This window comes from Pelobates fuscus, chromosome 2 (genome assembly GCF_036172605.1).
Source record: "Pelobates fuscus isolate aPelFus1 chromosome 2, aPelFus1.pri, whole genome shotgun sequence".
Lineage (NCBI taxonomy): Eukaryota > Metazoa > Chordata > Amphibia > Anura > Pelobatidae > Pelobates > Pelobates fuscus.
Window position 1 is genome coordinate 383,664,453 of NC_086318.1, and position 23,889 is coordinate 383,688,341.

The 23,889-nt window shown below is 34.8% G+C and overlaps 1 protein-coding gene across 4 annotated transcripts in view; it reads left to right on the top strand.

The window, feature by feature from the left end:
* Positions 1–23,889, top strand: part of MEIS1 (Meis homeobox 1) — a 131,651-nt gene that overhangs the window by 1,200 nt on the left and 106,562 nt on the right. For all 4 annotated transcript variants that reach the window (XM_063443783.1, XM_063443784.1, XM_063443785.1 and 1 more), the window contains exons 2-6: positions 859–1,085; positions 3,105–3,246; positions 3,696–3,746; positions 4,405–4,455; positions 5,588–5,734. In XM_063443783.1, coding sequence (XP_063299853.1) covers positions 859–1,085; positions 3,105–3,246; positions 3,696–3,746; positions 4,405–4,455; positions 5,588–5,734 — 618 coding nt within the window. The remainder of the gene's footprint in view (positions 1–858; positions 1,086–3,104; positions 3,247–3,695; positions 3,747–4,404; positions 4,456–5,587; positions 5,735–23,889) is intronic.

The following is a 23,889-nucleotide window of genomic DNA, read 5'->3' on the forward strand; positions in this document are numbered from 1 at the left end:
GATCCTAGTGTTGATGATTGCATGTGAACTCCTATTTACTTGCACACACACTGTGTATACATGCATATACTTAAATGTTTAAAGCTACAGCCTTCTCCTATATTCCAAATTGCATTTTTATTTTTTTTTAAATATAGTATTTGAGCTTTACATTTCAGAGTTGGAGCACAAAAAAACTACATTACACGTGTTTTATAGATTTAAATGTACACTTGTTAATGACATAATGATAATTTATATGCATATCCTTAAAATATTAAGTATAGGATGTGTGTGTGGGTGTATATATTTATAAATATATGTATCACAGAGCTGCACATAAGTACATACCCGGATATTAGACATTATCCAGAAATCCAGCATTTGGGCACTTTATTCTTATCTATGAAAACACCCTTTATTTAAGGCAACATGCTAAATTCACATGCTTGATATAATTGCCCTCATTTAAACATTTTGGCATATGGTTATTGAATTAAGCAAGATTTTCTCGGCTTCATTTCAAGCTTGATTTCCCAACTGCCACATTTATAATATTGCCAGTTTATCCTATTCACCCCCCCCACCCCCATTCATTTAATTATTTATGTTCTATTTATTTATACTCTTCATTTTTTATCTTCATTTTTCTTTTTTTGTGTGTATTATTATTATTATTATTATTATTATTACATATTAAAGGATACTTATATCAAATGTCTGTCCCCCCAAAAAATAGACAAATACAAATTTAAAATGATCCACAATTGAAATATACTGTTTCTGGGAGAGCCTCTTTGGAGGTGATGCCAGTGAAGGCCCCAGGGATGGCCAGTGTTTCATAGCTTGCTGACTGATGTCTTTCTGTCTATTATACAGTACGACGATTTGCCCCATTACGGTGGGATGGATGGAGTAGGGATCCCCAGTACCATGTATGGGGACCCCCATGCAGCAAGGTCCATGCAGCAAGTTCATCATCTGAATCACGGTCCTCCTCTACACTCCCATCAATACCCGCACACAGCCCATACCAACGCAATGCCGCCTAGCATGGGTTCTTCGGTCAATGACGCCCTAAAGAGAGATAAAGATGCCATTTATGGGTAGGTACAGCTGGCATCCACTTCCATAGGACATGGGAGAGTTTACTAATCAGGATAAAGCCGGGGAGATGTCAGAATTCCAGGCAACACGCAATGTTTCACGTTCGAAGCAATTTTGACGCAGTTCCCTTGTGTTTTGCGTCCTCTGCTAATCAGTTACTTTATGTGTGAGTTTAGTATTAATATGAAATTCATGGATTTTTTTTCCTTCTTTTGTTTCTTACTTTTAAAACTCAAAACCGAGTCTGCCTTCTTTTTAGCTTTGCTCTTTTTGTGTGTGCGTGTGTGTGTTTTCTTTTTCGTGTACACAATTGCACTTTTGTCTCTGTTTAATAAAATACTGCACAACAATGTATCCAAGTGCATGGGGAAACACACACAGAAACTCTGTATACTATATAATGGAAGTTGAGTACAGTATAAATTTGTACTTGATATTATAATCAATGAGATAATCTTTAGGAGATTGAAATGTATGGATTTGTTTGTACTTTTTATTTTAAATTTAGAGGAAACCTTTTCTTTGTAGTTATTGAAGGGACAATTTCTTAACTTTTTGAAGGTAATTTGTATCAGGGCACGTTTTCACAGATGTGTGAATTTATTGTATCCTCACCAGTTTAGATATATTCTGAATTCTTATAATTAGTATGTGTGTACACTGTGATTATGTCAAGTATGTGTGGGTATGTATATTGTGTGTGTGTGTGTGTCTATATTCTATATTATAACTTAACGTGTTCTTTACTTAGTAAGAGAATATATTGGAAATATTACTTAGTAACATAGAGAGGGAGAGTGTGTGTGTGTGTGTTTTTGCTGTTTTATAGTGTGTAATTAGAATATATTTAATATCTGTTAAATGTGGTTGTATAATTAGTAAACATAGTTTACTTGTAAAAGTCTTCCTGCATTTTAAATGCACATTGTTGTGTTAGAGTGGGCACTTTGTCTCTCAATATGCACTGAAAGGCCTTAAATAAAGTGAAATAGCACGGTCGAGTTATTGTAAAAACATGCATAATCTGTCTAATTTGTCGGTGGGAATTCCAAATCTTTTGTAGCCTTAAAAGTTTATTTAAACGCATATTTCTATAGCTTGGTAGTGAACTAGTAACTTTCACTCTCTTTCTCTCTGTCTCCATATATTTTTATTTCTACAAAGCCTGAAAGAAGAGATTTTTTTTTTAAATCTACCAAAACTACTTTAATTCTGAGTGGAAAAAAAAATAGGCTCCAGTTTACAAAACGAATTGGAATAAATTAGATCTCGCTGTTTTAATTGAGTTACAAGGTTAATATAATCCCCCTTCCTCTTTCACAGAGCCATATTTAGCCGCATTAAAATATTAAAAGATTTGCTCCACTTTACAGATCTACTGTGCTCTCTCTGTTATTACAGTGCCAAATGAGCTGACATAAAATCACCAGTTTAAGCCACTTTTTTTCTTTCTTTTAAAAAAATAAAAATAAAATAAAAATATATATAATATTTTAAATCCCAATCAAAATACAAGGGCTGCCCTTTTTTATCCTGGGTTTTAGCATTCCCTGATTACTTGAAATAACTCCAGCCTGGAAGATACTTAACTGCTATTAAGTGTATTAACACACTATATAATAATTAATCTGTGCTGCGCATATTGTGTGATTTTTTTTTAAAATATTTTTTTTTCCTAATGGAGACACAGTGAGTTCTTAGCAAGATGCATAGCAGAGCTAACTTGTGTGATCTGGGATCATACAGCTCATATTATGCATTCATTGAGCTAATGTGTGCAGTGGAAGCTAGTGCCCTGGGCCCTAGCTATTTTTGCCCCTGGTACTGCCTTGAGTTCAAGCTGGGAGGGGCAAATGGGCATTTATTTTGTGATCACGTGGCTTGCATTTTTAATTTTATTTCTTTCTCCCGCTTTATTATATACATATATATATATATATATATTATTTTGTATTTGTTTTTTGCACTGGGTAGAAGTGTGTTATTTATTGTTTGTGACTGTTGTATTTTTCTTGCAGACACCCCCTCTTCCCTCTTTTAGCACTGATTTTTGAAAAATGTGAATTAGCCACTTGTACTCCCAGAGAGCCGGGTGTTGCAGGCGGTGATGTGTGCTCATCTGAGTCTTTCAATGAAGATATAGCTGTATTTGCCAAACAGGTCAGCCAAATAATGCACATGCAAGTAACACCATCACATATACATATACACAGATACTGTACTGATTAATCAGACCCTTGATCTATTATTGATTTCCACATTCATGCACTGACATTAGGCAATGTTTGTGCATATTATTATATTAGAAATGTCCTCTGCTAAACAGAAAGTGATGGGGAGGGTTGGGGGATTTGGGGAGGTGGAAGTGGGGGTGGGGGAGTTGGGGGGGGGTCAACCTCTCAGATCTGTTAGTTTGTTTAATCCACTGTTTTAGCTGCTTAGTACACCAGTCAGTAAATGAATAGAACATTTTATAATTGGCCAGATAATTTCATAAAACTCCTGCAACATCTGTAAGCATAGTTTGAGTGAGTTTACATACATTTATTCTCCTGTTGTTCATGCATGTAGTTGACTTGTATGTATTTTATTTGCTTATCTGGCTACAGATTCGTGCAGAAAAACCATTGTTTTCTTCAAATCCGGAATTGGATAATTTGGTAAGAAATTACACTTTTTTTTTTTAGTCTTTTTTTTTGTTACTTTTTTTTCCTTGTGCTTTGTTTTTCCTCGCAGTGCTGTTTATTTTGCATGGAGCTCTTAATTACAAGTAATACAGTGTAACAATTTGGTTTAAGCAAATTACACAGTGATCAGAGGAGATATCCAATGCTCTTGGTAAATGAGAGAGCGCTTTTTGTGTTTTATGACACCCAGCAAGTAACTGCAGTAATCAGTTTTTTTTTTTTTTTTTTGTTTGTTTTTTACTTTTTTTTTCTTACTTTGGTTTGTCAAAGGCTTTAGTCTTCTCTGTGATATCACATCCCCCAGAGTTGTAGACAAACAGATTGAAAAGGCATCAAAATGGGAAAACAAAAATACAAAACCATTTTAAATCCTAATATTTATATTTTAATGTTCGGTTTATTTATTTATTGAGGGAGTGATCACACCTAATTTTATAATCACATTATAAAGTCAAATTGAAAAATTAGAAAAAAAAGTTGAGCACAGCAAATTGTGGATTTTATTTTTTTTAATTAATTAATGCATTCATTTTTCTTATTCTCTAAGCAATCTGAACTGGGGAAAAAAAAAATCACATGCCTGTTTGTGTGTTTATTTTATTTGATTTTATTTATTGTTTTGTTGTTGCAGATGATTCAAGCCATACAAGTATTAAGGTTTCATCTGCTGGAACTGGAAAAGGTAATTTTTGAATGTGCAATATGTTTCAGTGCAGCACAGCACCATGGTTAATAAGGAATTTGCATAAATGTCTTTATTTCTGGTTCTATGTAATTACTGTCAAGGCCAATCTTGCAGTCCATTTCTCTTCCCCAGTTTAATTGCAATTTCAGCTACTAAACCCAAGCTCACAATAGGCATGGCCTTGTGTTCCCTGCAATACCTTGCTGCCTGTATATATTTGCTGCCTTTTTGTCTAGAGTATTAGGAAAGTCCTTAAGCATTTAAATTCAGAGCTCTTTTCCTGGTTGTTTTGTCCCCCCACCTCCTTGGTTTCTGGGTTCTATTTATATTTAGTAGATCGTTTTATTTTATAGAATTTTGAAATATAAATAATAATGGTGATACATAATAATAATTACATATAAAAACACAAGGTTGGATGTCAAATGCAGGCCAGGTATTGTTGTTTAAGGTTTGTTGGAGGCAAAAGCAAATCTGGTTTATCTGCTTGATACAGCTCCCTGGGACTATTCCTGTGTGTGAAGCGAAAAGAAGGCTCATAATGTAATTTTACAGGCTGTTTTGCATTTGAGCAATAAACAGGACTGCAGCTTGATGTCTGCCATAAAGGTTGCATGCTAGCTTAGATACTTTTTATGCATCCAATTTCTGTTTGGATTTAAATGTTAAAGCACTATAAGGCTTTTGTGAGTATGATGCCTCTGCACAAACCCCACTTTAATCCCAAATGCATCAGTTCGCCTTCACAATATCATTGCTTTTTATTTTGATTGTAAGAAATTGGTTCTTAAAGGAGCCCTGGCATATAACCCCCTCCCCCCCTGGGCTTCTCCATGTTCCTATGAATAGTTTACTGTTGGCCTTCAGCAGATATAACTATGTGAAATTAAATAGTTGACTTAAAATGTCACACATTCAGGTCATTTCTCCTCTTGGTAACATCCCTGAGAGCAGATACATTTAGGCACGGGTGTTGAATATGTTGTAGCCTGTGAATCATCTTGTCAGTGTCAATTTCCTAAGAGATCTCTATTTTAGCAGAAAAAAAAGTTATTCTTAATTCCTGATGCATCTGAGGTCTCTGGAGAATAACTGCAATGTATTCCCCCCCTTTTTGCCCATTCTGTAGGTACACGAACTGTGTGATAATTTCTGCCATCGGTATATTAGCTGTTTGAAAGGGAAAATGCCAATCGACTTGGTGATAGAGGACAGGGAAGGTGGGTCCAAATCAGACAGCGAAGACATGAACAGATCAGCAAATCTAACAGATCAGGTAAGCAACCAGATTCACTTATCCCCACCCCCCCCCTATTTATTTTTTTATATACAGTACAGAATCCTGCTTATCCATCCACATTGGTATGCACACCGTTGGCTGGGCTCTTTCTATTATTTGCATATGATTAAGTTCCTTTTAGATACATTTCCATCGAAATGAAAATTTTTGAATAATGTGCCTATTATTGCTTCATTAAGCCCTGCTCTTGGATTCGACCTGGCAAGATGAGCTTGTAAAAGGCTCTGCCAGCAACTTGACCTGCTTTTGGGTGGCTTTTAAGATTTTGCCTGATTTTCAATTCTCCTTTAATTATGACATTTTCTGAGCTTCTCAACGCAGTTCATTTATTGATGATTACCCATTAACCCTTGCGCGCCGGAGTAGAATTCTAAGTTGCAACATTGTTGCACGCCGCGTTCTATTCAACGTTCTATTCTTCCTGTCCCCCATGCAACGCGTTCAGGGGGATCTCCCCGTCTCCCATGATCTATACTGCTCACAGCTGGCTGTGTAAACATATTATATTATTATTTTAAATAAAATGTGGCTGTCCGGTCTAGGTGGTCTGCAGCTAACCCGGAGAAGGGATTTGAAATGAAGCACAGGCTGGGGCTGTTGTCTTGCTGTCTGTACGGTTCATTAGCCTGGCCTGTCAGTTTCCCTTGGCCGAGCGCATTCAGAGCTCACTGCACATTGCTTTGTGTACAGGGCTGCTTGCAGAGAGCGCGCCCATTTCCCTTCCCTCCCTGCACATGCAAGGGGGGAAAAATCAAATAAATCCAGCACAAAGCGCCTCTAATATCTATTTTTAGTTGATCTTTAGCCCAAGTCGTCCTATTCTTTTTTTATTTTTTTTATTTTCTTTCATAGTATAATAATGGGAAGGAGGCTCAGATATAATTGACTCACGTTTATTTTACACACACAATAAATGTGTGTGAAATGTAGTATATATTATATATTTATTACATGTCTTTTTTTTTTTTAAATGTGTATGCGTTCAAGTTCATTGTAGTGAGAAATGATCGGATATTATATTATGTAATACAGCATTGTCCCTGTAGTGCTGATGTTTGGTTAAGCCATGTAATAAATAGTCCTCTGTGGGCGCTCAAGTCTCCCTGGGGAAAATGGCACGGCTGCGCTCCCTTCGGGCTCCGGTGAGTGGCGCACTTCCCTCTTCAGCTAATCAGTCTGCTGCTTGCTCTCGTACGCCACCCATCGGTAGCCGCTCGCTAGAGACCAGGGTACAGGGAAAGAGTTAAACTGCAGGGACGTTGCATAGTTTTATTGAAAGGCCATATGTTGTAAAGGAGCGGGTTAAATCTTGTCTCTGGGGGCTGAGAGGGAAATCAGGGGTGTTGCATTGAGTAGCCAGAGAGTTCTCAACGCGAGCTCAGTAAATGTATGTTGGTTGAAGGGCATGGTCTGGCATGGAAGGGTTAATTCCTTAAAAACACACCTAGTGAATTTAGGCAGGCGTGACCAAAAGGTAGATACTCCAGCTGCTGCGGAACTTCAACTCCCATGATGCTTTGCCAACTTCCTGGCAACAACAACAGCTGGAGTATCTACATTTTTATCCTCCCCATCATTAAATGGTTAATAAGAAGAGGGGCCATGCAATGTGCTGTTTTTGAATTTTAAGATGTTTACTAAACTTTGACTTGTTGATCATTATTGTTATGTGAGCAGTGCAAGGGTTAATTGGTAACTAAATGATATGGAGGTTGTGTCTATTATTGAAAGTTTACTTTTTTTTGCTGTTGGAATGGTTAACTTGTATTTAATGTTTGTTGTTCATAGTTTATATGAAAGAAGAGTTGGTCTAAATAAGTGATTTTTTAAAAGTATGGTTACTGTGCTCTGTTGCCTTAAACATGCCAATATTTCCTAAAGCCAAATTCCATTATTCAATACTTGGTGGTCTTGTTTGTTGTTATTTTTATAGTAAGTTTTTTTTGTTGTTGCTTAAATTAATTTAAATAATGATACGTCCATGTGCTTTGTATGTTTTAAACAGTATAATTGTCTATATACCTACATGTTCCAACTTCAGACTGTTCTTTATACACACAGCCAAGTTGCTTATTCATTTTATTACTTTTGCTTTCATTTTTGTATGATACAAGTCTGCATATATTTCTATAATTTAAGTGCCATTTCATGATTGTTTTGTTATTTGGGTTATTTTTTGTTTTTGTTTCTTTTTTTAATTTATTTATTTGTTTATACTGCTATTATTATTTATTTCCCCAATAGTTTTAATTAACTTGTGGATAGAATTCACAGGTAATCAGAACTAGTCAGGTGTCTTCCTTGGTAAGCGGAATTGAATCCGCAAAACATGCATAAACCTCCATCAGTTTTTTTTATACTTTTCATCTTCTGGGAGATATAAAACCCAAGGGAAGACCACCATTGATAGTAAAGATAAACCTTTTTATACCTTTTTGTGCTTTATTACGTTATTTATTTTACTTGTACCATCAGATAATTTTTTTTCCTTCTGCGTGTTACTCCTTTATCTTCCCCGCGATTGACGTCCCAGCTAAGGGTATATATATCATAAACTAATTTTAGAATAGAAAAATAGTTCTCTGAAGTTTATAGGAGTCATGGATCTGCTTACTCTTTTCATTGTTTGAGAACTGTTCAAACAATACAATTTTTATTCCCTTTATTTATCACCTAGCGACCCTAAACTATGTTAAAGATATACAAGAAGGTTCTTTTTTTGTTTATTTTATTTTATTTATTTTTTTGTTTGCTGTTCCATCATCATTTCTTGGAATGTTTTAAGTTCCCAGTCTTTCCTTGACATTTGTAGGTCTGATTGTGATTGATTAGTGTGAACAGACCCAGATCAGCTCCCTGTTTTATTTCCTTGGAGCTCACAACAAAACATAGGCCCTAAGTCTGGTACGAAATTTGCAATCTAACAAGTCTGGCAAAAACTGGGTTTTTCTGAAGGCTCTGGAGTGCTGGGTACATAAAGCTATTTGAGCAAATTACTAGAATAGCTTAGGGGCACAAATGAAATCAACACTTTAATTGCCTCCAAAATGAAGATTTATACCCTATTTTCTTAAGAAATCATTATTTTGTAGGAAGGCAAGGCAAAGTAGTAGAAAATTGCATATTTTATATATCAATTAGCATTATGATTAGAATAGAAATCTAAAAACACTGGAAAGACAACGTGGTTAATAAAAGTCCTAAATTAATTTTGTGCTTCAATAAAATACCATTATATTCATAAAATTGATCAGATCAAGCCATTATTCACATTACTTTTATTTTACTGTTTCATCATATTTTAACATCTTGCAACTATAGCATGTTAACTTTGCATGTGATAAATACCAGGCACATGTTTACTTGCTGTGGAACTACGTGTTAGTAGTGAGATATTTACCCTGTGCATTATGTGAATCTTTCCGAAGTATCATTTTGAAACAAATATTGAAGATTTTATTTCATTTTCTAAAAGTAAAATAGTCAATTTAAGTCAATTTAAAATTAACCAAAAAAGTATTTTTAATATTATTTTGTTACATGTAGCATTATCAATATATTGTTTACATTTTAATGTATTATAGAGTTAGGACACTTGTGAAAGTGCATAATAAAATTTGTTATGGTTGCAAGTTCTCATCGTGGTAGCTAGTTTGGATGGGCCATACCAAATGATTATGGAGAATTGACCTAATTGTTGTATGAAATAAAGTAAAATGCTGATCTTTGGATGTGATCCTGAAAGGCTGCTGTTAATTCTGTTTGCAGTGTAGAAATCAGGACCCTTTGAAGGGAATTTGAACAGAACACCCAGAAATCAAGTCACACCCCTCGAAAAGTGTGCTGTAGTCTAAAGACCAAAAAAAAAAAAATATTAAAAAAAAAATGTGCATTTTCTTATGAATGTGACCAAGCCAGTTCCAACTGTTCTGTTGTCTACTTGCTGACAAACGCACAGATCCCCTTCAGGTGTTATGTGATCTTGAGTGATTAGTTGCCTGTTTAACTCGTTCTTTCTCTTAAGAAGGATTGACGCTTTTAATGACTTTGCAGTCTGTTTTATGCTTTTTAAAAATATATATTTTTTAGTTTAAATGATGCATTTCCTGTCCATGGGGTGATTTGTAGAATGCTGATCCATTTTTAAGTACCTGGGGAAGAAGAGCTCTATATGGGAATTATTATATTGATTCTTGCTCTTCCCTCACCCTCTGTTAAATTTGCTGCATTAAAATATATGTGCAGGTTTTATGTTCCGTATCTCCCTGATCTGAATATATTTGCCATGAGTAATTCAGTCAGAGTGGCGAGTCCACATCAGGGCAAAGTTTTAAACCATGTGGAGGGCATTTTGTATTGGACAAGTTTACTGCATTGCTACAAAACACTACTATTTTTGTTTAACTATAAATATCTGTCTCGTATATGTGTTTCTGTCTTTGTATAAATAATGTGTCTACATGTCTTTAATCAATGGTGACGTTGTAATTTACTGTAGAAAAGACACAGTCGACATTGCAGACCAATCCATTTGGACTGTCGTCAAAACAGGTCCAAGTGGATTGCAAAGTCGACTACATGTAAATTTGCAACCGTTAGGAGTTCATTTTAAATTCAATAGCCAGAGAGTGCCTGTATCCTTGGTTAGATGCACACATTACAAAACCCAAGAATAATTTATGTTGGCCAAGTTTATCCCAGCAATACAGCCTTTTTCTTGTATTCATAATATTGGATAGTCTTGCAATGCAACGATCAGGGCTCTAGCTATGTCTGAATGGAGAGATAAAGACATTCAGAAAGTCACTCACACTTAAAGTTTATTAAATACGTACAAAATGTAATATATCAGCAGTTCCATCTTCTATGGAAACCATTCTAGTGTAACACTACTTGTAACTGGCCTTCACTTCAATAAAAAAAATATTGCACTGGATAAAAAAAATCTCCAATATTAAAATAAAATAGCGTGCTGTAGAAGTTAATTTACTTTCATTTGGAGTCTATTGCATCAATGATTGGCTGACAGTGGCGCACACTGTTTATGTATTTCAAAAAAAAATACGCAAAGTCCCTGGGTGTATGATTCTGTGTAGTTTGGCTGAAGAGTTGGAGGCATATGGTTGCTTTTCTATAGGGATAGAATGTAATATATAATATCAATTTTTATTAACTCCCAGTCAAGGACTGAAAATGTTAATATCCTGTGATTTTGATGCAAATTGTTTTTTTAAATGTGAATTTTGCAAGTTTTCTGTGTGTTCTCTAAGTACTCGTCCCAGCCAAAGTTGAACTAATATGTCTGTTTTACGTAGTATACAGTGCAATGACGTTTCTAACATTAAAAGAAAAGTTACATATATGAACATACAACTCTATTTTCTAGGGGGCACAAAAAGATTGCACGCAGTAGCTAGGAGTCTAACTTAATTTACTGACAATTAGAACATTGTGTAGATGCTGTATTCTAAATATTTCAAGCATCTTATATTTTGATAATAATATCTGATGTTGGCTTTTCAGAGATTAGTGCAGGCTGTCCTGGCATTAGTTCACTCTTTCAGTTTTCAAATTTCAATGCAAGTTTTTTCCTTTTTTCTTTTTTTTCTGTGTGTATGTTGCTTTTGTCAAAAAAAAAAAAGCTCTTAGCAAACTGCATCTGGTTAAACCTGTTGCTGTTTTTTTTTAAATTGCTTTGGAAGAACACTCAACGCTGACCCTTTGTCAGATTTCCACATTACACTGAACACACATGAACCGAGGTTATATTTTCCTTGCAAATGTCAGCTAAGATCATATTTCCATAGCCCTCTGGCTACACAGGGGTTAATTTGCGCTTTCCCACAAATTACTTCATATATTACAGATGAATAACACATACCAAAATATTTTGTTTATGGTAATTAAACGCATGCAATGCAATAGTGGAAAAAAACCATAGACAGGTGATATCAATAAAGGGATCGTTTTCAAACAGCAATCCTATATGTGCTGTTCTACAGTGTATACACGAATGTGTGTGTGTGTGTTAAACACAATGTACAATATGTATTTATAGCCAGCTAACATTCTTTAGTTTACTAAACCAACTTCGCTGTTGCTATGACAGCTGTTGGAACTTTAAGTTGTCCAGAGTGGGATATTTAACTATTATTTAACTTCTAAAGCAGCACTGTGCAGTAATATCAGCACTCAAAATAAATGTGATATATGTAAACTTATATTTATGTATTTCTGCATTCATCTTTGAATTTACAAGCAGTCAGAGCATCTTTAACCCTTTGAATACGATCACACTTAAAATGTTTTTTTGTTTAGTTTTTTTAAAATTTTAAATATTTTTTTTTTTTTTAAATGAATGTTGAACTCTGCATAATTCTGTGGATGGCTTGTTATTCATTCCTGTTCGATCTATTCTGGATTGCGATTTACTAAGGTTTTAAAGTACTGTTATGTCAACTGCAAAGACCAGAAGTAAATCTACAATTATTACAATTAAGGTCTCAATTTGAAAGTACATATGCACTTTTAAATAGTCATATTAGTTTGATGGCTCTTGGTTAATACGTATATTTATTAATATTGTTAAGCTAATAAAGTATAAGACAATGTTTTATTAAATGTCTGCTGTTTGCCTCGTCATTTTATTTGCACACTTAAAACATTCTAGCAATGTTCTTTTAAAGATACTAAAGTGATTAAATGTGAAAATATATACAATATATATATTTCTAGTTTTTTACTAATTAAAGGCATTTTGACCAAATGCTAAGGAGATGGTTACTTTTTGTGCTAATGATCTCTTTCAATCAAACTGATTGCTGGAGTAAAGTGGAGAAGTATAATTTTACGCATGTATTAGGTTGTCGTATGGATATTAGTTGAGAACTGTAGGTCATGCTGACTTTTAAACACTTTTTTACATTGACACGAGCCCTAAGAGGCATCAATACGTTTTTAGGTGCCAGAGGCTTGCACGTGCCTAGTTTAGAAAATATACTAAAAGAACAAGTAACATTATTGGAAAAGAATAGATCATTTGTGGTCCTCCAAACCTTCGCTGATAAGGTTAGCCTGATTAACCCTGTTTTAGAAATGGCAAAACACAGTTTATATTTATAGAGATATTATGATTTTCTTTTCCTTTACCCAGTAATCATTATATACAAACATATATCAGCTTATCAAATTGACCAACAATATCAATAAGATGCGTTGCTTCGATGTTTATTTTAATTAGAGTGCTGTTATGCAACATATATAGTAGGTAGCAAACAATTAAACTTTTTACGAGCTTCCCCTACATGTTTTTTTCTGGATACGCACTATTCATATATTAAGGAAACACGTTTATCAAATGTGATTATTCATAAAGTTTGGGCAAACTATCATTTAATTCTGAAACCTATGCCAAGCCTAAATACGGAAACCTTTTTTAGAAAAAAAAAATGGCAATCGGCCAAATTCCTATAGGGGCTAGCAGTTAAACAATCAAAAAATGAGCATGCAGTGAGATTTCCCGTAAAATTGACTATATTTCAACATTATTTGACTGAAGTGTCAAGGAAACTGGAGAGAGACAGAAAATGGGTAATAGTTCCCAGTCATTTAAGCTTCGTTCTCTTAAATATTTGCAAATATAATTTTTTTTTTTGTTAGTGTAGTGTGTGACTAAAATGTAGATCTTACTACTGTAATAAGATTTTTTTTAAAATTGTTTTTGTGTCATACCGCAAGAGCCATGATGCTTATTGAAAATATGAATATGAAGGTTGCATTTTAGATATACAAGATTATCTCATATGGAACTGTTATTTCCAGATCTATATATTTAACTACAAACACTTTTTAGTATTTTAAATTTGCATGTACTATTTGGTCAGCAAACTGGGGGAAGCAATTTTCTTGCGTACGCTCTACTTCCTGTTGTAGAAAACTTTCTTCTCAGGGCAACATATACAGAAGAGTTTTTAAATTTTGGCTATCATGCATCTTAAAGACGGGTATTTTCAGTATTTTCACTTTTTCTTTAAGTAAGCCTTAGGTTCACGCTGATATTACTGATCAACTGAGTGTTACTCATTTTATTGTCCTCGGAAACATGTTATAATGGATGAGTTCCTTCCTGGATTCAGTCTTGTAGTTATCATAGCTTCCAGAGATTCTGCAGTAGGGATACTAACCACTGAGCTATCTCACCAGTTTTATATATGTTCATATTATTATTTCTAATGAGCGATTATATTATGTAATATAGCATATAGACCCCCAGGCAGGGTCATTCTCTCCATAACTCTTACGGGAGCAATTCTGTACTCACTGCATCAGTTTGAACAACATCTCTTACCTGTATGTTAGTTTGAAAAAGTAATAAGTAAAATGTAGTTAAGGATCCCATTGTGGTGTTATTACTTAGATACATCTCCATTACTGTGAATACTGTAATAAATGTGTTTGTTTTTTGTATAAATTAAACATTTATCAAAGCACACAAAGAAACTATTCTACCACAAAATGCAATGTCATGTAGAAAATGCACTGCTAGTATTTAAAGGGAGTGCATATTTAAGACATATGCTTTAAATCGCATCCACGAGATTGCAAAATATGCTCAGAATGTAGACTGAGGGAGTCACCTCTCTATCTCATCTATTGAGCATGTTGCCAGTCCAAAGAAATTCTGCAACCCACGGTAAGGTATATGTGATTTGCGAAAAGTCAAAACTTTATGGAGACTGTATGGAACTGTCTCAGTTTTGGCAGGGACGAACAAATAATATATTGGCTAAGAAACGTGGGACATTGGTGACACATGTTTGCAACAGATTGCGGAACGTGTTCTATACACTTTGATAATGTACCCATAAATTAGTGCAGATAGTAGTATACACATTACTGGTACAGTATGTTCAAGTTTTATACAATTTACAATCTAATTTAGGTGCCTGAGGCATAGAGGAACAAAGTGAGTTGGCTAAGGCCAGATGTCATGAGGATTTGAGCCAGGCTCACCCCTTTGAAATGCAGTGACATTACCACCGAGTAGTCTTTTTAGGCCTTGGGGAAATGGATTAGTGGTGCTTGTGTTCACAGACAAAATCAGTGAGACGAAAACTGTGAAAATTATGCAATGTGCATTTAGAATTGTCTTCTGCCTTTTTAGATGTTCTGTAAATATTGTATTTTTTTTTAATCAAGAAATTGTTCTGTTTTGTAATGTAATTTGTCGCTAGAAATGCTAATGCTAGTTTTACTGGCCAGGAAATATAATAAAATCTATATTTAATAAATACTTCTTTTTATTTAAAGGAAAAAAAAAAAACTCTAAATCTGAAGCCAAACTCTGATAATAAATTCCCCACCAATGTGTTGAAGAAACACAGATTCCTAAGGCATGACCTAATTTTGGAATCGAGACACTGCTGCTGGGGCTTTCGCTAGTTATCAAGTGTAAGATCTGTGTCCAGTACACAAGTGAACTGTACCAAAACAAAATAGGAATACCTAGGGTCGGGGCTGCCCATGGGGAATGCTTTTGCCTTGATCTGAACTTTCCTGGGATTGTAAAAGGCATTACTAACTTTATGGCATTTTCATTCCAGCCACACTGTTATTAGGGACAAACCCTAATACTATAGAAATCAATAAAAAAAAAAAAAAATGATGCAATTATAAAATATCAACATATACCTTTGTAATGTATGATGGATCAGGGCTCAGAATTTTCAATCGCCAGTAGCCCTAGGAAGTAGAAATTCTCAGTTTGAAGGTATCCTATGACTTGCAGTGATGAGGCCTGGCTAGTAACTTAGGACTACAAAGTGTAAGCCCTAAATTGGGTTCATAAGTACAAACGACCAGAGAAAGATTTTAACACATGGAAGTTGTTAGTTTGAAGAACCCGTTTTGCTCGAGGTTACGTTATAACGTTGTGTAAATCTCTAGGGTCTAAACCTTAAACAAATTAGATCTAGTATCTATTAATACAGGAGAGTCACTTTCAACAAATTACAATAAACATCACCTGATCATGTAACCTAGCACAGTGCATTCTAGTGAATACTTCTATTAACATAGAAGGTGTGACTTGAGGAACGAGATCTAGGTCAAAGGACACAGGGACAAAGCATTAGTAAAGCACTACTTGCGCATATTGGCTCACATAGCCTTTGCATTGACTAAATACCAACGCAATATCAAAATGAAATCCCTACAAAGGATGAGTTAGGAATAATCAAATACCATCTCTACTGTACCACATCGATATTTACAAGAGATAAGGAGGAGAGGATTAAAAGGCAATTTAATTAAGATCATTTGGCATCTGTGGAAACTAGGGTTTCGAGGGAGAAACAAAAATATACGGCATTTAGTTTGATGGACATTCTCAAAAAATTTTTATGTTTAAACTGCTTGCATTAAAGGTGTATATCCTGCCTTAATATAACAGTTTGTTTTAATTTTTTTTTTTACGTGAAATAGATATATAAAAGTAATGTGTTTTTCTGATATTCCTATTTCTGTAATAGGAGAAAAACAAAACTGATCCAATTGGCATCAAACTTATAATTTCAGTATGGTTGGTAATTTTAGCCAATCAGAGCACAACTGGAATTCAAATTGGTCAGTGCCAAGAAAATCTACAGGTGAGGATACTAATGGCGGCCCCCAGTCTGCTGTAAAACAGACTTCCATGTGTAATAAAAGTAAAAGTAGACATGTTTTACGACTTTCACAGATATTGGGCTTGCCCAAATCTATTATTTTTAAATGTACATATATCTTAATCTGAAGCATTATTTAATCTTTATGAACATACCCTTACATTATATACCTTTTTATACCTCTTTTGGCTTCTAAGAAGTTCAGATCACGTACTTATTATGGTTTATGTATAGCGGGCTAATTATTTAGGATTTCTAACAAATATATTAACTTTAGCATGGTCAAACAGTTATGTATGTGGATAATTCTAAATAATCGAATTCCTTATCCTATATCTGTGTTATACTGAGATACTGAGGGTGTGTTTGCTCTGTTTGAGTTAGATTGACACCTTTAACTCCAGTACAAAATAAAAAAAAGCTATAGTTTCTGATTAACCGAAGCCATGCATGTTGTGTGCAAATCGTGACGGCTTATGTTTACCCCCACTTGTATACGAAAAGCTTATATATTCTAATTTATGCATCATTAGATGAATATTGAGTGAGGTTAGCCCCTCCAATCCATAAATATTACATTGATCCATATATATATATATATATATATATATATATATATATACTTGCCAACACTGCTAAATATGTTTGTTGGCATAGGTATTGAGACTATGTGCCAGTCACATTTACCAATCTCTGTGTCATCTCGGAAAGCACCAATACCCTCTAAATCTAGATTCAAATGAAGACTATGCGGTTTAATTTTGAAAAGGCTATGATTGAGTAAGTGTCACAATAATGTACTGTATTTGAAAACATCTGACATGTATGAGAACATGTAAAAGAGTTGGCAGACGTATTATTGAATTAAGAGAATATTTGCAGGATTTAGGGGGGGACAAACTGATACTTACAGGAAGCAAAGGTCGGTAAAGTTTTGTAATATTTATTATAACCACAGAATTCTAATGGCAGAGTGACTTTGTAGGACTGATATACACACACACATAAATATAGATGTGTGTGTAATCTCTAGATTTATTTTATCCAATATATAAGAAATGTTGAGAATCAAATATGGCGTGACATAGTTTACATTTTTAATGCCTCCTCCTGTATTAGTTGGATTTTTGAGAATTCCCGTCATAATATGGATGGGATTTCAGGAAGGAATAATGCTATTTTTAGAGAGATTATTTGAGCTGCCTTTGGTGCTAATATGTGTCAGTCCTTTTTGTTGTTGCCATTTTCTCTGCTTTCTTCACACTATTTAAACTGTGAGGTCAGAGTATTGTTTACCTTGGCTAACGCAGATATTGAAATCAAATATAAAACAAGAAACACTTATTGGATGTAATGAACAAAAGCAAAGTGCTAACACGGATGTAATATCAAGAGATACAAAACACGATTTATTACTGCCAATATCACCGAGGAATTCCCTATTCCTCTCTGAGCACAGAGTAACTGTTTACAAAGTAGAGCGCACAATTATATTCTGGATTTTTTGTCTTTCTATTTATGGACTGCAGGATAGGGAGATCACTGGATATTCTTTATTCACGTGCCAGTTAGTTGCATTGAAACATTATTGTGAAAGTTTAGTCCAAAAATCCAGAATTTGTTCAATTTTAAATTCGGTGGTCGACACCTCAAAAGGTACTATTAGTAGCACCATCACTACTACAACACACTTAAGACATTGCTAATGTGAAGTTCCTACTTCTCCATTTTTGATATCACTCTATCCATGTTTCGACAGAATTCATTGGCTGACACTCACAGTCATTGGATTTCATCCAAATAAATATGCTTTAGCTATATCTGAAGAGTGCAGGAACTGGATGATCTAGGTAAGTGTCTAATTGTTTGAAAGGGGACTCCTGGTACCATAGCCACTGCAGTGTTCCTATAGTGATTATGGTGCTTAGTGCCCCTTTAACCGTATAAGGTCCCCTAAAATGTGTGCATGCTTGCCTTATAATGTATAATGTGACTACAGACTGCACAATGGATAATGTGCCTGCAGACTGCATTAAAGTTGCTTATCCCTTTACCCACGTTGCACAAATATTTTGCCCAGACTAAAATAGCACTTTATCATGCTCTCACTGCTGTAGTTTAATGATGCCTTAAACTGCAAGCAGTAGGTGAAAGGAATATTTGAAGGAAGGGGGCCCTTTTACAGTGAACATTGATTTTGAACGAAATATCAAATCCCAGCAGTCCAATTCATCTTTTTCTCAAATTCTTTACTGAAATTAATATATATTTCAAACAGTCTCCCTTGCTGGTTCATGGGTCTGTGTAAGCCTGAGCTTCACCATGCGGTTGGCTCTTCAAACTGTGAAAGTGGCCTCACGATCCATTTATTAGTAAGTTGTTTTTGAAATCTCTTCACAACTTGTTGTTTTACTTTATGACATTAAAAGTGGGGACATTTTTATTTTGATTCTGGTTTTCCTAAGAAGCTAGTGGTATTGAATGGAATAATGGAGAGTTGGCCAATCTAAATTGTTCTATACCCCCAGTATTTACAGACCTTATTCGCGCAGTGTGAGCACACCATGGTTGTTTACAGCCTGTCAATTTTTCAATACATAAAAAGGAAGTAAGATGTCCTCTTTCTAAAGACAGGATGAACTTTTGGATGTGCATGGATGCAGTCCTTTTTTTTGTTGAACCATTTTTAAATGGTTTTCAACAAAAAAATTAAGATTATCACAGTACACTCTTTCCACCCATCACAATGAACTGTAGTAAGCATGGTGCATGGAGTGTCCCTTCTAGTAAAATTATTTCACTCAAAACTTGATTCAGCCAATGTCTGGTTTATAAAATAAGAAAGGAAAAAAAAACCTGACACATTAATTAGTGTTCATCCACTACATTTATTTCATTCTATATTTTAGTAAAAAAAAAAAAGGATGATTGAATATAGAAATAATTACATTATGCATAAATTATCCTAACCATCAATAATTCATAATTTTAAAAATCTATATCTTTTAACATTGTCCAGTATTCCTTAAGTTAAATTTACCAATGGAAATATAGTATCCTTGTAGTTGTATGTGTGTCAGACAATGGATTTGTTATTTTAACACACCTGTATTTAAACAAGCATCAGCCGAATCTTACATCTGTGTTCAAAGGCTGTGGAGTTTAAATCCATGTTCTATTTTACTTATCAACATATATAGATGCAAGCAGGTCTCCACAGACTCTGAACACATACTATATATAGTCCAGTGGCCCAGAAACAGGCTTTTTATATGTGCCTCCTTCTAATTTTCAATATGAGCACGTGTACTAGGGTGAAGAATATATAAAACAGTTTTACTTTTCTACGAGGTAAAGCATCAACATAGTAACACAATATGGTGGTCAGTCATCTCCTTTCAACAGTGCCATATGTATGCCCGAGTGTTCAGCTATTTATCCTTCCTTCCTTATGCGTTAACACAGGTCCACACGCACACAGATTGGGATATTTACATCACATGTCAAGCTCACTAGCTAAGACTTGAAAGCCCTGCTAGTGATGTTTGAGAAAATAATATTACAAAAAAAAAAAAAAAAAAAAAAACAGCCAAAATCACATAATTGAACTTTGGTTAGCCAATGAGTTGTGCCGAAAGTCATTGTTAAAGAAAATACTGTTGACAATATCTCTTGCCTCAGATTACATTATTACTGCCAATTAAAAACCATGGAAAATATTAGGTGTGCTGCCTACACCCCAAAAGACAATGGATTTATCATTTACCTGTTAAGTACAAAATAAAGTCAAGGTTCTAAAGTCCACTTGATGTCCTGAACATAATCATATCTGTTTATATTCTACTGTCTGATGTTTGGAATCAGCGACTTTACTCAGATTATTGTTTTAAGAATGACCCTCCCTTATTTTGTTGTTGATTCACAGTATATTTATATATGTGTGAACCTAAAGCATATTTTTGTGTCTGTTTTTTTTTTTAATTTTTTTATAGACTTCTATACCACCCATATGTAGGATGATTTACAAAGTTTAGTGATGATTATATGAGCTCTGCAGATAAAGCACAAAGTATTACATTTAGGTGGAATGTGGATAAATGATAGTGAATGATCACTGCCGCAAATATGGCAATTGTAGAATGCAGGCCTTATAAAATAATGGCAAGTGGCCTGCTGCTTTAAATTTCAGTTGGTAAAAATGGTAGGCTTTGTTACAGTATGGAGTGCAGATAAGTGATAGCTAATCCCAGATGTTTGTAAACCTTTCCCAGAATTCCACGTCACTCCAAAGCCTGAGCTTTATCAGACATGTAGCTGGGAAATATTCAGGTGTAATGGTTAGCCATTGCTGACAAAGGTCTAAAACGGGCCAGTGATGTTACGGCTACTGCCTCTACAATTACAAATTAATCTGTGGATTTGATCTCCTGAGTAGTTCAATCTGAGATTTAGTGAAAATCATAGTTTGAGTTTTGAGTTTCTTTTTGAGTTTATAAAGAATGTTTGTTTTTTTAAGCTATTTAAAAAAAAAAATAATCTCCAACACTGGCGTCTAATAAGTAGTTATTTTACATCAAAGAACATGTATCTAGGATGACTTATGAAATTGTATTTTTTGTTGTTTTGAGTCATAGATTATTAACCTTTTTGGATCAAAGTTCACAAAAAAGTCAGGATAGAAAATGCTCTAGATCGCTGCTTCTGTATTTTCTGGTTTATACAGACAGTATATATCAAGTGCCAGAGAGAGACACACTTTGGCGTGTAATCGATTGTTCTGAATTACACAAGAACTTGAAAAATAATGCGATTGGAAACCATCTCAAACTTGGCTAAGGTGGAACTTTGACTACTTTGCTGTTTTGGCTAATTTTAAGCAAGGTGGGTGTTCATAGTTCACTGTTTACTGATAAAACCTGTCTTCTATTGCATGCACTTGTCCGATGCCAATCCAGTTAAAAAGCTTCCCCATGCTATAAAAGAGGACACTGAGAATAAAAATTCCAATTGCCATACACAAACTGATAAATCTTTGCCGTGTTGAAAATCAGCAATTAAATACATAAAATCTGTTCCCTTTCCAATGTCTTCCAACATTCTACGCCATTTGGGATTTTGAAATTGATAGAGAAATAGGATGACAGATTTTGTTTTTCTACCATAAGCTTGAGTACAAATATGTATGTGGCTTATTCCCATTATAATCGCTGAATATAAAGTATACATTTGTTTGTACCTTATGGTGTGACATTAATGTCCATTAATAAACTGTGATTCTGCCTACATCGCATCTCCCATGGAGCCTAATGTAGATCATTCTACCTGATGGCAGTAATGGAACATGAAAGAGGAAACTCCCTACTTATAAACATTATGCATAATGGTGTGGCTATGGATTTTATCATCTAGAATGACTTGTGTTTCGTCCCTTGCATGGCTACATGCCATATGCCACTGCTTAGTATTATGTAACTTAAATAATTTAACACTACACTTCACAGCACTCATACATATTTGTATTCGTGGAGTCTCAAGTGGTTAATGGATTAAAGAAAGCAGTTCATTTTGTGGTGTAAACACGTTCGGGGTCTCTGCAGGATCTATGACAATGCTCAATGCATTATACAGGGGCGTTAGAATGTTATTATATGGCTTGCTCTGTTTATGAGGTGTATAAACCCATACATAAATGTAAGATTAGTATTATGTTCAAGTTGTGTTAGAATGTAAGGAGTTGTTGATTAATGGTAGTTTTGAAAATCCAGTACTTATTAGGAGAAATTTTTCTTTGACAATCTGTGTTTATCAATAGTCCCCCACCCAGGTTAAAATTGAGAAACTACGGGTGCTGTAGAATCTGATATCAAGCATTACTATAACTGTCTGCGTTATTACAAGATGCTGTGGTACCTTTTCAAAGTAATATGATTGTTACATCTATTGGTTACTTTGTTACATATGTTATTTAGACGGCCACTAGAGGTGCTTTCTGGCTCAGTGTTGCACAATGTGCCGCACTGACGGTCAGCGTCCCCAGACGCTGCATGGAGGTGCTGAACTTTCTCCATAGAGATGCATGGAGTGAATGCATCTCTACGAGGAGATGCTGATTGGCGCAATGCAACGTTTTGCTGTGCATGCCCAATAGCCTCCCAATGCTTTCCTGTGGCAAAGTATTGAATGGGTTGAGATTATCAATTCTGATGATCTCAGCCAAGGAGGTGGAGCGGTGCCTGCGCCGTGCTGAAACAAAGATATGTTTTATACCTAGTTAAGAGGGCTGTGGGCCTAACATGTTTTTTTAACACTATACGGTCAGGAATATTGTAGGAATCCTATAGAATGTAAGCTCGTTTGAGCAGGGCCCTCTTCAACCTATTGTTCCTGTAAGTTTTTGTAATTGTCTAATTTATTGTGAAATCTCCCCCTTTGATAATATTGTAAAGCACTACGGAATATGCTGGCGCTATATAAATACCAGTAATAATAATAATAATAATACACATTTGTAATCTTGACCCTATAGTGTTCCTTCAATTTTATTACTATTTTTCCCCCTTATCTGTTTCCCACATGTTCTGTAAAACATCCAATACATCTTAGGCTATTGCTATTTCTCTGTCATTCCTGTATTACGTCACGGTCAATCAAATAGCGCGAAATGTCTTGGATGTTAAGTTAGATATAGAAGCACTATACATTAAAGTGTCACTGCAGTTAGAGTATTTACAGTATACTGTACGCTGTTGTTGTTTAGTTTCCATGACACGAAGGAAATGTTTTGCATAGACTTGTGGCTGACCTTCATGCAAAGGTGCTAAGGATTACAATGTTTTGCCTCCACGCCAGTGCCCTTTCACAGATCTCGTCCTACTAGAAGAGTTCTGTCACAAATTGTCACCAGTGGGCACAGTCTAATGATGCAAATCATATAATATCACATTAGAGATTTAGCCCTCATGCCACTTTCTCCTCGGGCTTGAGATAACTCTTATCTGTATTTATGGAGTGTATCTGATTGTATGCACTGACTGTCACTTCACACAAAGATATACATTAAAGAAATGTAAAATTGTTAAATTTTACACAGCGATGGTTTTCACTTGAGGAAAAGTAAGCTCCAGTCTCCGGGATACCTTGTGGTTCAGGCATGTCTTTTGTAATTCTCTTGAATAGCGTCCTATGTGACATACAATATCTACTAATTTATATGTCACTTTACTTGCATTATTTGCACAACAGTATCCTAACACATAAAGTGATTACAATTGTATACATCACAAATAGTGGTAATATAATACTTAGAAAATGATTAGGGCAGTTAAACCTCTTTTATTATCCTGGCTTACCATTTTCTAAGTTGGATGAAAAAGATCTATAATCAACATTTGTTTTCTGTCGTCAACCAGTGTATTTTTAAACTGAGGCAATGCGTCAATGACTGATAGGTTAAATCATTTCTAATTT